At 53.0% G+C, this 15,798-nt stretch overlaps 1 protein-coding gene across 1 annotated transcript; it reads right to left on the bottom strand.

Moving 5' to 3' along the window:
- Positions 1 to 5,519: 5,519 nt before the first annotated feature.
- On the bottom strand, positions 5,520 to 15,436 carry LOC311166136 (uncharacterized protein; the record flags this gene model as incomplete). The annotated part of the gene is made up of 6 exons (XM_084227614.1): positions 5,520 to 5,963; positions 6,235 to 6,291; positions 6,568 to 6,798; positions 12,759 to 12,844; positions 13,216 to 13,371; positions 15,411 to 15,436. 6 exons carry the CDS (start codon positions 15,434 to 15,436, stop codon positions 5,764 to 5,766), a joined length of 756 nt encoding a protein of 251 aa, XP_084083740.1. The 3' UTR covers positions 5,520 to 5,763.
- Between the last annotated feature and the right edge of the window lie 362 nt (positions 15,437 to 15,798).

Below are 15,798 nucleotides of genomic sequence, written 5' to 3' on the forward strand. Positions count from 1 at the left end.
TTTTTTTGTACTGCTATACTAATCTTTTTAAGTAGTGTGGTGAATATAGTTTTAGGCTAAAGAATTTATGTGATATAAGATGCTTTTTCTAACTAGCTCAAGGAGAGATAACAGCAACAAGACACCAAAAAATTCCAAGAGAAGAATGATTGCCTCCTTACTGGGGAGAACCAGACTTTGAGGGACCAAGATGATTGATTTACAAGATGAAGGAAGAAGTTGACAATAACCAGAAAACACCCTTTGTTTGAAAAGAATGTTTGCATCATTTATGAGACATATGGATATGCAACAAGCCATTGCTTTTAAGAGTTAATCCTTTGCTAGCAAAGTGTGTTCTGTGGCAGAGAAGAGCACCCAGATGTCTCTAATGCTTTGCTTTTTTATTGGTCCTTTATTGTCCTAACTCTGATTGTCCAAATTCTTATTAATCTAATTTTTATTACTATTTTTATTACTGTTAAACTTTTAAAAAATTTTTAAAAAGTAACCGGGATTTTTCACAAGCATCACTCTTTTTCCTTCCATTTTGGACCTGCCCTCTTCCCTACTCTGCCTTTCACAAGAGCACCCCAGAGCACTTCCAAAGGAAATTGATGAATTCAGGTACCACACCCCTTCAGAGTGACATTCAAGGTTTTATACACATGAAAACAGAGGCTCTGAAAGGGGAAGGGACTTTGTTAGGCAGGAGGGAGACAGCAAACTTCTGGCGAGACCTTTTCATGATCCAGAGCCTTTCAGCTCCCATCCCAGTGCATGGCAGTAGAATGTCCTGAGAGGGAAAGGATCCTGCACTATCTCCTCTCATAAAAAAGTCCTCTCTGCTCTGAGATCTCAAAAGCTGCTCTGACTGCAGGACAGTAGCCTTGGAGTTACAGCCATATCTAAGACTGGAAATAAGGAAGAACAAAAAGTCCAGGTGACAGTCTAGGACACAAACTAGCATGAAAACAGATGTAATTGGAAAAAAACCCCACAAAACCAAAGCCAGGCTGAAGTTTACTTTGGGGACACCTAGTTGCTTCTGATGGGAAAATGGATCACCTGGGGTTCAGGCTGAGGCATGAGAGTGAGAAAAATGAAAATAAACGGCCCAGGGAAGTAGCTAGAGAAGGTCGTAGGATTTTCTTTTAACACACAGAGCTTGTATGGAAGTCAGACACTGGGTAAGGAGATCGAGAACAGTGGAAAACCAAGAAGCCCAGGGCACTAAAGGACCCTCTCGCCAGCCATTCGGGTGGGCAAGGGTCGATCTCCTGGTGCTTTGCAGGCAATTTAAAATGGCTTTGGGGAGTGCAAGTGACCTGGCACGCAGCAAACAGGGGCTTGCCATGGCAGTTTTGGCCCAGCAGTTTTGGCCCAGCGTTTTTTCAGGTTTTGCATGGTAGTTGGCACAAGCAGGCTAAGCAGAAAGCACCAATCCTCCATGTGTAGTGGGTTGTGTCTTTTTGCTGGTTGTGAGGTGCTTGCCTTTTTTTTTTTTCTTTCTTTCTTTTCTTTCTTTCTTTCTTTCTTTCTTTCTTTCTTTCTTTCTTTCTTTCTTTCTTTCTTTCTTTCTTTCTTTCGGTTCCCAGCTATGGTTTACAAATCATGAAAAGCCATTGCTGCAGTTGCAGCCAGCAGGATTGTACTAACTCAAAGAGAAACCCCCAGGAAGGACACAGCTGTCCAGGCCCCTGGCTGCAGGGAGGGTCTGAGCCTGGTGCTAATATCAGAGGACAGTACAAAAGACACCTGCGTGTGGTGTGAGCAGATGCATGGTCTGCTCTGTCCAGTGGCAGAGCTTAAGGAAGAAGTGGAAAGGCTGAGGAGCATCAGGGAGAGTGAAACTGAAATAAACAGGTGGAGTTACTGGAGTTACACCCGTCCAACCCTGAGAGAAGCTCAGCAGGAGCCAGAGGAGCCCTGCCCTCCTTGGGATCAGGCAGAAGGAGGAGACCGAGGAGACAGTGGGGAATGGAAATGGATCTCTGCTGGGGAGGGAATAAAATTCCATCCTGACCTCCATCACCTACCCCGGTATCATGACAGGACAGGTATGAGGCTCTGTCTCCAGAGGGTCAGGCAGATGACACCCAAGAAAAGATTCTGTCTGGAGAGTCTCCCAGCTGTATTTGGTCTGTCAGACAGATCACAGCCTCAAATATTGAGGAGAAAAGAAGGGTAAGTGGTAGTAGGTGACTCCCTTCTAAGGGGAACTGAGAGCCCTGGGTGCCAACTGGATCCATTCCACAGGGCAGTCTGCTGCCTCCCTGGGCTCCAGGTACTGGATATCACCAGCAAATTCCCTAATGACTAAATGAACTTCATCTGTTCACCACTGTCTGGTGTACAGTGACTGTGAAATAGAGTTCCCAATATTTGGTGAAATGAGGAGGGGCTTCAACAAAACTTCTACTGTGGACTTCTGGAGGGCAGATTTGGCCTGTTCAAGAGACTGATTTGGCGAGTTCCCTGGGCAACAGCCCTTAAAAACAAAGGAGTCCAGGAAGGATGGACAGACTTCAAGAAAGAAGTCTGGAAGGCACAGGAACAGACTGGCCCTGTGTGTGGAAAAGACAAGCTGACAGGGAAGACAACCAGCCTGGATGGGCAAGGAGCTATTGAAGAAACTAAGGGGAAAAAAGAGGGTGTATCACCTATGGAATGAGGGTGAACTGTTTAAGGATGTCAGGTCATGTAGCAAGAAGATTTGTTGCCTTCTGTTGCAAGGCAAGGTGACCTGGTTCTATGGAGCAGCACGGTGGTCCAAACCTGCCCAGGACCACTCGGATCAGTGACATACGCGACATCAATGTGATGGATGGTCAAACGCCTTTATTATCTCATCTCATGGGGTTATATAGATTTGTGGGTCTGCACTACGTCACCTAGGGGTCTTGCATTACCTTCTATGGTTAGTAAGGAGAGGAAAATTACTGGGGTTAGTGGAAAGTTACTGGAACTGGGAGGGTTACATTCTTTGGCTTATCTCAAATCTCAGGGGGTTGGGGGGAAAGGAATTCCTAGCTTTCTGTCACATCACGTGATCTTCCGGGGCGCCTTGCCCTGACTACTACAGGCCAAGTTGGCTGCAGGCTCCAGCCCTGCGGCCCAGCTCTGCCACTCACCCTCCTGCGGTGGCTGGAACGGCACCAGCTCTTCTGTCTCCTGTGCTGGGGCAGCTCCAGGGCCTTCTTCCTCCTCCTCCTCCACCCAAGCCAGCTTGGGCACTCTTGGGGGCCTCCGCTCCATGTCACTGACTGGAGCTACTTGTAGGAGAGATGGCCTGGCAAAGCTTCTGGGGCACCAAGTCCCACGCCTCTGCCCTTGAGGGCAGCTGCAGAATAGAAGCCTCAGAAGGCCACGGGTCACCGAGTGCTGTGCTCTGGCCTCGAGCTCAGCCGCAGGAACAAGGCCGCAGAGAAGCTCCGGCTCAGACGGGAACGAGTGCGCTGTGCGGGGGCTCCTCACGGCACCGCTCTGTCCCGTGCTGCGCCGTTGGGTGTTCCAAGCACCCGGGCAAGCTTCTATTTCCCACGTGTCACCAAGGGCCCTTGGACACCGGCTTCCGTTGCATGCCGCGCTGACCGTGCTGCAGCGTGCCAGCCAGGGCCCTTGCACACGCTGCCTTCTGCCCTGGGGCCGCCCCCAGCCCACCCAAAGTTGCCTAGCTTGGAAGGAATCCCTGGCCCCAGGTGTCTAAGAAAGCCCGATCGGCTCTTTAGGGAGGGCTCAGACCATCAGCAAACGCTGCCCTGCTCTGCACGCTCAGTCCTATTCCCATCTCTTTCTCTGAGAGCATTTTCATGTCTAAATTAGAATCATTTGAAGGCAGGGGATTTACATTTTCTATTTCAGAGAAGGCTTCTGCCTTCCTGAGCAGCCACCTGTCTTTTCAAAGCAAGACAATTGTTTCTCATCTTGCAGATGTGCAGTTGCTGGGGAGCCCTGTTTGACACCGGGGACCTGGAGAACCATTGCCAGCAATTGGGAAAATCCTAGCTGGTCCATCCACCCATGGATGAGGTCTCCCAATTTGCCCGGAAAGTGGCTCCAGCTTTTATAGGCCAAAAAGAGCAAGTCCGAGTGACTTGATGATATTTTTAGCCCAGAAACCCCTGCAGCTGATGGCACACTTCACAGTCAGCAGGGACACAGCTAGGCCAAAGCCCAGACCTCTGCCGGGAGGCTTTCTCCTCCAATACCCTTCAAACCAAGCTCTCTTCAAGTAGTCCCTTGGGAAAGTTTCTTCAAATGATACATTTCTAGCACATTGCTACACAGGGTTATGGGAAAGTTTCTAAAGCAGCTGCTTTGGAGTCCAAGAGCCAGCATGAAGAGTCCTTGTCATCTGTTTGTAGCTAAATCACACTTTGGGGGATTTGAAGGAGTTTGGAATGAGTTATAGAGCAGACCTCTGAGTTTTTTAGATGATGCCATTTCTTTTCCTTATCTTCTACATGGAGAGGAAGGGTGAGTTTGGCTCACATCTCCACCGCATGGCTCACAAGGTCACAAGACTTGTGGTTACAAGACCTTTTAAGGATTTATTGGCCAATAAAACACTGCCAAAAACTATATGTACGTTTCTGACCCAATCCTTTGATATATCATCCCATGGTCTCATGCTCCATTGGAAGCTTTCTTAGCCAATAATGTTATGACACACAAACCTAGAGCACTGCTTCTAAACATCGTGTTTACCATTGTCACTACTTTTATTTTTTCTATATCTTCAACTCCAAAATGCTAAACTTTCCTCCACTCAGCTTAAGGTGTCTCTGCTTTATAATAGAAACCCACATTCTCGCTTCTAGCACCCAAGTTTGGAAGCCCTTTCCAAAGTCTCGGATCCAATGCTGTGTTTAATTGCAGGCCTTGGCTTACAGGCCCAAAGATCTGAGAACTCCCTGCATTTCGGTTTCCAATGACACTGATGCTGTTAGTTCCAGAGTGCCCGGGATCTGTCCGGATCAGTCAACTCTGGCAGGAACAAGGCAGCTGCCAGGGGGGCTGCTTATGGCCTCTGACACCCAATTGCTCAGGGCCTCCCAGTGCCCCAGCCCCTCAGGGTCTCCCCCAGCCCGGCCAAGCTGCCCGGCAGCAGCGTCACAGCCACACAGCGGCTCCGGAGCAGCCCCATCCAGAGGCACCTCGGAGCCCTCAGCAAGGCAGCCAGCAGCTCACGGGCAGGAGGACACGGATGGCGCTTCCTGCCTGGCACGGGCCTTTGTGGCCATCTCCAGGCACCGCTCTGGCAGGGATCCCCGCAGCTCCGGCCCCTGCCCAGCCGCTCTTCTGTGGGCAGCACAAAGGCTTTGGCAGAACCACCAAAGGCCAAGGGGCTTCTGGCCATTTTGCCTGCGGCACTGCACGCCTGGGCAGCCGGCTGAGCAGAAGCACCCTTTTGCCCCCTTCAGGGCCTCAGGACCCCTCAGCCTGCTGTGCTGCTGAGCACAAGCACCCTTTTCACCCTTTCTTGCCTCTTGCCCTGCAGACCCCGGGCAGAAAAGAAAAGTTCCTAGCAGTCTGTGTATCATAATACCTCCTATAATTAATTTATTTACGTTATCCTACAAAAAAGAATAATATATACTCTAACATTTATTTATTTACAATAATCTATAATCTATAGTAATAGATGTAATAATAGATACTCTAATATTGAATTATTTACAATGGAAAAAAAAAGGGGAAAAGAGGAAAAGAAAAATCTTAAAGAAAAGGAAAATTGCCCCTGGCTCCGGTTGCCCCAGCAAAGAGAGCCTCCTTCCTAGATCAGCTCTCCCCAGAGCTCCTGCAGTGCAGCCAGCCGAGCCCCAAGAGACGAGGCCAGGTCCTGCGTGCCCTGGGCAGCTGATCTTGCAGCCTCCGGATGATGGAATTAGGGCCCCGCTCTATTGCCCGGAGGACACGCAGTGTTTCCAGTGCCAGCTCGGAGACGGCACTGCTCGTGTCCTCCGTCAGGCCTTCCAGGGCTGCAAGAGAGAGGAACAGAGGCACGGTCAGAAGCTGCATCTGCGAGGAGCCGAGGAGAGCCCCTTGCAAGGGCCGGCCCAGCGGGCTCTTGCCATGGCTAGGAGGGAGCAGGGAGCCAGGGGATCAGGCCGAAGCTGCTGGCCAGGAATCCCCCACGTAGCCCTGAAATGTCAGTGTGCTCTGGCCACGGGAGCAGAGCCCTCCAGAGCCGGGGCAGGGCTTGCAGCTTCCCCCGCCAGCCCCTGCTGTCAGCCCGTTGCCCTGACTCACCGCTGCAGATCAGCTGGAGCTCTTGCTGCTGCCCCCTCAGGTGCTGCCCGGCCATCCCTGGGAACACAGAGCCTGTCACGGCCCCAGCGGCACAGCTCCCTGCCAGCGGCGCTGCCGGCGCTGTGGCCACACGGCCTGCTGGCCCGGCAGAGCTCAGCCCGGGCCCTTGCCGCACGCTGCCGCCCAAGGGCACGGCTGCCAGAGGGGCGGCAGCGGCGCCGAGGCCGGGCGGGGCTCCACGGCGCCGGGCCCGGGTGGAGCCGCCGGGGCAGCAGGCGGGGCTGGGGCCGAGCCGCGGCGGGGCCAGGGAGGGACTGCCAGGGAGTGGCTTACTCATGAAGATGACGGCCTCCTCTCGCAGGGCGTCCTGTGGGCTCTGCAGGTAGCGCAGGGCCCGGCGCAGGTGCTCGGCCGCTCTGCTCCTGTCCTCTGCCAGCTGGAGAGAGCGGCAGGAGGGAAGGGTTGGCGCGGGCTCAGCCCCTCGGCCAAGCACTGCCTGCGCCCAGCCCCGGCCTCCCCTGCCCGCAGAGCCCTGAGGCGCGGCCAGCAGCCGCTGCTGCCGGGCTCCCGAGGGGAGGGGGCAGAGGGCCGGCTGCTGCCCGGGGAGCCGCGGTGTCGCCCCGCAGCCCCGCCGGGCCGGGGCCCCATGGGCACCCAGCTCGGGCCCACGCCAGCCTGGAGAAGAGCCCGCGTGGCCTCTGGGTGCAGCAGCGGGCAGGGGCACAGCTGCCAGCCCCCCACCCTGAGCACACCCTCGGGGGCCTTCTCCAGGCTGAGGCTGGGGATTCTTGGCAGTCCTTACCAGGCTCTCGCCGAACCTCCATGTGCGATCCACCTGTAGCAGGTGTTGGAGGTCCCTCCTCTCGAGGAATCGTGCTGAAGAATGCAGCATTTCCCGGGAGGCCTGGAGAGCAGCAGAGACACACAGATGGCCCCACAGGCCAGGGCACAGGAGCATCCCTGTGCCGCAGCCTGGAGGAGGCTGCAGCCCGCAAGCTGCCAGGGCAGGAGGCAGCCCAGCCCCCTGCCAGGGGGACAGCAGCCGGCCGCAAGTCCTCACCTCAGCAACAAACTGATTCTCATCATGGCAGTGGAAGTAGAGTGGCAGCAGGCTCTGGCACACGTGGCACTTCAGGACCTTTCTTCCCTCTTGCGTTAATGAGTCCAGCATCTCGTGAAAGATACACATGGAGCTCAGCTGTACCTGGCTATCATCCTGTATGAAAGGACGGGCAAAACACCTCAGCATCAGCTGCTTCAGGCACCCAGGGCACGAGCCGGCATCTGCACAGGGCACCCAGGGTCCCGGCAGCACCCAGTGGCCGTGGCTGTGGGCACAGAGCCTTATGCAGTCAAAGAGTGGCAGGAGCGCCTCAGCCAGCTGCAGGGCGATGGGGGTGGCTATCGGGGCACCATTATCCGGGAGCAAATGTCTCAGTAGAAGAATGGTCATCCTGACCATGTTGCTGTCATTTTCCCCCAGGAGCTCCACAAGACTTCCACACAGGCTCCACATTTTTTCAGCCTGTGTGGAAGACAAGTTTGTGAAACACCAGCCTGCTGCCGCAGGGCCCAGAGGCCAAAGGCCTGTCTCCAAGCACTGGGGCGGCTGAAGCGGGAGGCAGGAGAGCTGGGAGCAGCTGCCCCAGCGCCCGTAGCCCAGGCAAGGCCAAGGGACTGCGTTGCCCAGCCCCACGCAGCTTGCACGCCTTCAGCCGCTGCCCCCTTCTCACCATCAAGGGGTTCTTGCCCAGCACTACGAGGCCTCTGAGTGCCAAGTAACGCCTGGCCCTGTGCTCGCTCTGCAGGTTCTGTGACATGATGTCCAGAAGACTGTCACTGCATTCCCTCAGGTCCAGGCACTCGAGCACCTGAAAGGCACAGGACAGTGAGAGGGGACCTGTCCGGCAGGAGCCCAGAATTGCACAGGGCTGGGCCCAGGCAGCGGCACAGGGCGTGGGCACCGTCCTGGCAGCTGCGGCTACAAGGGGGCAGAGAGCTGGGAGGCAGCTGAGCGAGGCAGCACTGGCCTTCAGGCTCACCTCCACCAGGAATGCCAGGGCAGGGAAATCCCAGGATGGCATCTCTTGGCCGAGCAGGCTGAGCAGGTAGAATGCAACCCCGAGAGAAAAGTGTACGGCTGAATGGCAAATTTCTCTGACAAGAGGAAAAAAGAAACAAGAGCCTGAGCCAGTGGGCAAGCCTCTGGCAGGAGTGCCTCACAGAGTTCTCATCTTCCCCCACCAGCCTTGCAGCAATGGGAGCTGGGCCATGTGGGAGTTGGTTGCTCGTGAGCACCCGCCTCTGCCAGCCTTTTGCAGTGAGCTCGGCCGTCCCTCAGTGACAAGGCCCTCTGGCCCACGACCACAGGGAGAGACTGTGTGGGGCACCTGGGCACAGAGCACAAATGTCAGAGGCAGCGGGGTGAAGGGGGTCTCACCTTGCCAGCAGAGCCACGGCAAAGTGGTGGGTGTCAGGAGAGAGCAGCGTGTCCCAGCCACACCTGCGTTCCATTGCCACCACCACATGCTCAAAGCGCAGAAGGCAGAGCAGGGACTTCAGGGTGCGCACTGCAAACCTGTGTGCAGAGCAAAGCCCAGGTGATGCTGGCAGCACTGGCTCCTTGCCAGGCCACGTGGCAGGGACAGCAGGACTGGGATGGAGCACCTGTTGGGGCTGGTGGCAAGGCCGTGCTCTTCCTGACATTGGTTCCAGAAGTTGTCGACATCCACTGGCATCTCTTGTGCGCTGAAGAAGACTTGGAAGAGGAGATGCACAAATAGGCGGGGAAAATAAGACTTGGCTACACGTGGGATGCGGGGCTCCTGGAGGATCTTCCACACCACCAGGGTTGCCTGCAAAGAACAAAGTCCCCCCCCCGAGACAGCGCTCAGTGCCGAGGCGTCCCTGTGGCAGGGCCCGAGCGTGGCAGGGAGCGGCCCGGTGAGACGCAGGGGGAGCACGGGGCCTGGTGGGCCTGAAGCTGCCCCTGGGCCAGGTTTCAGGCCAGCGCTTGAGGCAGGGAGATGCGGTGGGGGAAGGAGGATGGAGAGCTGCTGGAGAGGCGGCCATGGAGGCAGCAAAGGCCACTTGCAGAAACTCACAGCCATGGCAAAGACACGCGTTTTGTCCCCATCGGAGGTGCGCGTGATGTGCTCTGGCCAGCTCCCCAGCACATCCAGGAGTATCCGCAGCACTGGCTCCACAGTCCTGGGAGAGCACATGATGGTCTTCCATACGGTGATGGCAGCTCTGCGGGGTTAGAGCTCTGTCTCAGGGGGGGTCTCAGACGCAGCACCGTGGCCTGGGCATCCCTAGGGGCCCGGGCTGACGGCCAGCTTTGCCTCTGCCCACTGGCCCTCGCCAGCAGCACCCAGGCAGTCCAGGCCGGTGGGGACAGAGCCCTGAGGGGCAGCAGGGGAGCATGGCAGCAGGCTCAGGGGTTTACATGCCAGGGCTGGCAAAGGCAGCAGCCAGATGGCCCTGCAACTCTCTGGACACCTGGCACAGGTGGTACAGGGTGATGGGCTGGGGAGCCCTGAGCCCTGTGGGCAGGTGGACCCCATACCTGTCACAGGACGGGGCCACACGCAGGAGCGTCACGACTACGTCACCCGGGTGTGCTTTGGTGAGATGAAGCAGGGTCTTGTCCAGCCTGTGCTCGTCAGCATCATTGGCTAGGAGCCATCGGTGAATGTACCTCACCATGGCGGGCACCTGGAGAAGGCACAGGGAGACTCAGAGGGAGCGATGTTCCTGGCGTCCCCAGAGAAGTGCTTCCCTTTGCCAGCGCACTGCCATGGCCTCAAAGGCTCCCAGGGACCAGCAGGTGTGGCTTGGGAAGCCACGTCACTCGTGGGGGAATTGAAGCCTGGCCACAGGCTGCTTACTTGTTCTGGCCTGGAAACACCCTTCTCCAGGAGCAAATCCAGCAGGGCGGCACTGGTCTCACGTCCGAGGAGCTGCGAGTGAGCTCTGAGCCCAGTGCCCGTGCTGCTGGTCTCTTCCTGCTGAATGCCCTGGATGAAGCTGAGAACGAGCTGTAGGAGAAGGGCAAGAAGCCGGGCATGTTGCACGGACTGCTCCACACACGGTGCTCGGCTGAGCAGGGACAGCAGGCCCAGCCCAGCCGGGGGTGGTTTCAGGTACTTGCGCTGTGGTGCGGAAGCGGCCACGGCTGGATTCCTGCTCTTACGTGCGCTCCACGGCTGCTTCTGGAAAAGATAGAGCGCAGGCAGAGCTGAGGGGCTGCAGGACAGGCCAGAGAACACAGGCCAGCCCTGCGCTGCCCAGGCAGGGAGAGCCCCAAGATGCCCCAGGGGCGTGGAGAACGGCCTCTGCGGGGTGTCTGCCCAGCCCCTCTTCCGTCCTGTCCGTGGGCATGTCCCCAGGGGATGGCATGGCATGGCATGGGGCCAAGTTGGCTGCAGGCTCCAGCCCTGCGGCCCAGCTCTGCCACTCACCCTCCTGCGGTGGCTGGAACGGGGCACCACCTCTTCTGTCTCCTGTGCTGGGGCAGCTCCAGGGCCTTCTTCCTCCTCTTCCTTCACCCAAGCCAGCTTGGGCACTCTTGGGGGCCTCCGCTCCATGTCACTGACTGGAGCTACTTGTAGGAGAGATGGCCTGGCAAAGCTTCTGGGGCACCAAGTCCCACGCCTCTGCCCTTGAGGGCAGCTGCAGAATAGAAGCCTCGGCAGGCCACGGGTCACCGAGTGCTGTGCTCTGGCCTCGAGCTCAGCCGCAGGAACAAGGCCGCAGAGAAGCTCCGGCTCAGACGGGAACGAGTGCGCTGTGCGGGGGCTCCTCACGGCACCGCTCTGTCCCGTGCTGCGCCGTTGGGTGTTCCAAGCACCCGGGCAAGCTTCTATTTCCCACGTGTCACAAAGGGCCCTTGGACACCGGCTTCCGTTGCACGCCGCGCTGACCGTGCTGCAGCGTGCCAGCCAGGGCCCTTGCACACGCTGCCTTCTGCCCTGGGGCCGCCCCCAGCCCACCCAAAGTTGCCCAGCTTGGAAGGAATCCCTGGCCCCAGGTGTCTAAGAAAGCCCGACCGGCTCTTTAGAGAGGGCTCAGACCATCAGCAAACGCTGCCCTGCTCTGCACGCTCAGTCCTATTCCCATCTCTTTCTCTGAGAGCATTTTCATGTCTAAATTAGAATCATTTGAAGGCAGGGGATTTACATTTTCTATTTCAGAGAAGGCTTCTGCCTTCCTTAGCAGCCACCTGTCTTTTCAAAGCAAGACAATTGTTTCTCATCTTGCAGATGTGCAGTTGCTGGGGAGCCCTGTTTGACACCGGGGACCTGGAGAACCATTGCCAGCAATTGGGAAAATCCTAGGTGCTCCATCCACACATGGATGAGGTCTCCCAATTTGCCCGGAAAGTGGCTCCAGCTTTTATAGGCCAAAAAGAGCAAGTCCGAGTGACTTGATGATATTTTTAGCCCAGAAACCCCTGCAGCTAGATGGCACACTTCACAGTCAGCAGGGACACAGCTAGGCCAAAGCCCAGACCTCTGCCGGGAGGCTTTCTCCTCCAATACCCTTCAAACCAAGCTCTCTTCAAGTAGTCCCTTGGGAAAGTTTCTTCAAATGATACATTTCTAGCACATTGCTACACAGGGTTATGGGAAAGTTTCTAAAGCAGCTGCTTTGGAGTCCAAGAGCCAGCATGAAGAGTCCTTGTCATCTGTTTGTAGCTAAATCACACTTTGGGGGATTTGAAGGAGTTTGGAATGAGTTACAGAGCAGACCTCTGAGTTTTTTAGATGATGCCATTTCTTTTCCTTATCTTCTACATGGAGAGGAAGGGTGAGTTTGGCTCACATCTCCACCGCATGGCTCACAAGGTCACAAGACTTGTGGTTACAAGACCTTTTAAGGATTTATTGGCCAATAAAACACTGCCAAAAACTATATGTACGTTTCTGACCCAATCCTTCGATATATCATCCCATGGTCTCATGCTCCATTGGAAGCTTTCTTAGCCAATAATGTTATGACACACAAACCTAGAGCACTGCTTCTAAACATCAGGTTTACCGTTGTGACTACTTTTATTTTTTCTATATCTTCAACTCCAAAATGCTAAACTTTCCTCCACTCAGCTTAAGGTGTCTCTGCTTTATAATAGAAACCCACATTCTCGCTTCTAGCACCCAAGTTTGGAAGCCCTTTCCAAGGTCTCGGATCCAATGCTGTGTTTAATTGCAGGCCTTGGCTTACAGGCCCAAAGATCTGAGAACTCCCTGCATTTCGGTTTCCAACGACACTGATGCTGTTAGTTCCAGAGTGCCCAGGATCCATCCGGATCAGTCAACTCTGGTAGGAACAAGGCAGCTGCCAGGGGGGCTGCCTATGGCCTCTGACACCCAATTGCTCAGGGCCTCCCAGTGCCCCAGCCCCTCAGGGTCTCCCCCAGCCCGCTCAAGCTACCCGGCAGCAGCGCCGCAACCGACAGCAGCTCCAGAGCAGCCCCATCCAGAGGCACCTCGGAGCCCTCAGCAAGGCAGCCAGCAGCTCACGGGCAGGAGTGCTGCCCGAGCCGATATAGCGAAACACAAAACAACGGAGTTGTTTTATGAGGTGCTTTATTGAGGGGCCTGGGGACCTGAGGACTCGCGTCCAAAGTCAGAGCCCCCCGAGCAGACAGAATCACAGTGTTTATATCTTTCAACAGAAAGATTACTTCATTCTTTGATCTTTTTGTTTAACTAGCTCTATGTGACATCTCTAAGCTACTTTTGTTTAACGGTTACATTGAATCTTCAACAGAACATTCTTTACATAAACATTTTCTACCTCCCCAGCATTTTTTAATGATTTCTTGCAACACAAGCTATTAATTCACACACAGAGTGCCAAAAAGCCTACTTAAGTTATGATCCTTAGCATACCTTCTCCTAATACACAATATTCTCTCTAAAACTTAAAATCTACTGCAACAAGTCCCCCCTTTTGAGCATTCCTCAATCTTCAGACTTGCAGGGATGCTCAAGGTCTTGTTTCAGCTTCATTCGGATGTCTATTTTTTTGTGCGGGGGTGGTGGTCTTGTTGGAGTTCGGGTCATGGCATTCACCAGCCGTCGGGTGCGCATCCGCTCCTGGCTGATCATCCCTATGACACACTTATACACTCTAAAAATGATCAGAATCAAAATCAGAAACATCAAAGCATATTGTATTATTGATGATAACCAATCAGAGACCTGGAGCCCTAAAGAATCAAATAATGCTCCAATCCAATATGTTCTGCTTCTTTTTCTAATTCTTTGGTCTTTTCTTCTATATTCTCTAATTGTGAAATGTCTTTTTCTACATCAATGGTCACATTTGGGATGTGGATGCAACAATGATCTATTTTCTTATTCAGGTAACCACAAACTCCATGTTCTTTCAATAGTAACATATCAAGGGCCATCCTATTCTGTAGAGTCATCCTCGTGGTAGCTTGCAATTGTAAGTTTAAATCTTTAAACCCTTTTTTGGTAGCTGCTGCAAGCCTTTCAGTTTGTCCCATCAGTCGGTAAATCATGTCCCTATTCCGGTAAGCTGCAATAGGTGCAAAGAAGGATTCTAGGGCCCATCCAAATTTAACCCCACTGTCTGGCTCATGCCACTCGTCCTTATCTTCTACGTTTCTTCTAGCCCTTTTGAATCTATTTTCTAATTTTGACTGTTTCCAAAACGGACATAATGTGGGTATCCCTAGTGTGACCTGAGTGACTGGCCCATCTATTGGCATACAAGCTGTCCATTGTCCATGTCCCATTACCCAAACTAGATTTCCTGGACTTCTAATGGTAGTGGTTTTACAGCTAACAAATTGTTGTTCTTCTCCTTTAACGTTTTCTGTAATGGTGTGATTATATCCCCGACACTCGCATCTCCATTTTAACAAAACTCTTACTGGTACTAGCCCTATCTGCGCTTCGGGGGTATCACAAGTAAACACCTTAGTACAATTCCGTATCTCTTTCTGGTCTTTTTCCTGTCTCGAGGTGGTATGCAAGGCTATAACCCCGGTATGTGTCTGATTCTTTGTTCCTGTCCATTGAATGCACCAATTAACTTTTCCTAAGTTGCTATATGTTTCTAGTAAACTAGGTCCCCATATTGTTTCCCACTCGTCTTCTAATGATTTGTCCCGAGTAACATCTTGGCACACTATTTCATGATACTGTATAGCTTTTAAACTGCTTTTCTTCTTTAGCACATCGAAGAAACACCAACCTATCTCTTTAAATCTTCCAATTTCTGTAAATTGATAATTTAACAGTTTCACACAATCTTCCCTCTTTCCTGGTGTGGACCATGATTCTCGAACTCGGATAGTTTTGTTTTCCCTTTTAACTTTACCTCGGTGTTCCTTAGTACAGGTTTGCACTACATTCTTTGTTGCCGGGGGCAAGGCTCCAATTGGAATTATTCCCCAAGGAATTGGCTCTCCTGCTGCCCAGGGTAAAGGTAAACATGCTGTGATTCTAGTTTACATTTTGCACCATTCCAAAATCTCTAACTAATCCTACTATCAAATTCTCTTGTCCTTCCCCCCTTAGGAAACTAAAAGTTCTATTTTTATTCCTGATGTCCCTAATTCTCTGATTAAACACTCTTCCCTTAGTCAAAGAAACGGCTGTCCTAGCATGTGCTTGCCCTTCGACTTCCCTAATCCCATATGAAGAGTACATTCCACAGACCATTACACAGATATACTTCCCTTCTGATTCTGACTTCCCCAATCGTGGTTGTGTGTTATTTAGCCATCCTATTCCTCTTTGATTGTCAAACCAGGTGTTGCTTTGTCCCCTCGGTTTATCCCACAACCCTGAATCATTCCATTTCCACCATGTGACTGAATAGATTGATCCACACGGATCTTGAGCAACAAAAGAGCAATTAATTCATAACGGAGGCCCATTCCACATGTCAACTGTAACAGAGAAAGGAATAACCATTACTTCCATACTATTCTCTTCCCAATTCCTAACTCTCAACTGTAAATATTGATAATCAAAGCTCTCTCGTATTTTGACTAAACACATGAACTTGCCAGAATCACTTATAGTCATATTTTTGAGGGTTACCGTAGTATTGCCAATTTGTGCATCCTTATCCCAGAATGTGATAGCACTGATGTTCTTGCTACTATTTCCCTTTTTCCAGTAGACATTTACCTCCTCAGCTCCAGCTCTCTGGTCATCGGTAATGACACAGGTCAGATTCACGTTCATCCCTTCCATTGCTCCCACAACCGGCTCAGGGACTGTAACAACAACATATCCATTCACAGGCACACATCTTATTTTAATCAAAAACACAATTATTGTGAGTGTGATTTTGCCCAAATCACCATTTGGGTTGGGGATATTACATGAGTTTCCCATTTCACCAGAGCTTTCTTGACCCTTGTATAATGAATCCAGGTGTCAACTCCTGCAACCTTAACAGCTGTAAAGGTAGTCAGTATCACCTGATGTGGTCTATCTCAGGATTCCCTCAGAGGGTCAGTTTGCCAATTCTTTATGTACACCTGGTCTCCTGGTTGGATATCACGTACAGGGT

The sequence above is a fragment of the Fringilla coelebs genome, assembly GCF_963513975.1.
Source record: "Fringilla coelebs genome assembly, contig: SCAFFOLD_43, whole genome shotgun sequence".
NCBI classification, from domain to species: Eukaryota; Metazoa; Chordata; class Aves; order Passeriformes; family Fringillidae; genus Fringilla; species Fringilla coelebs.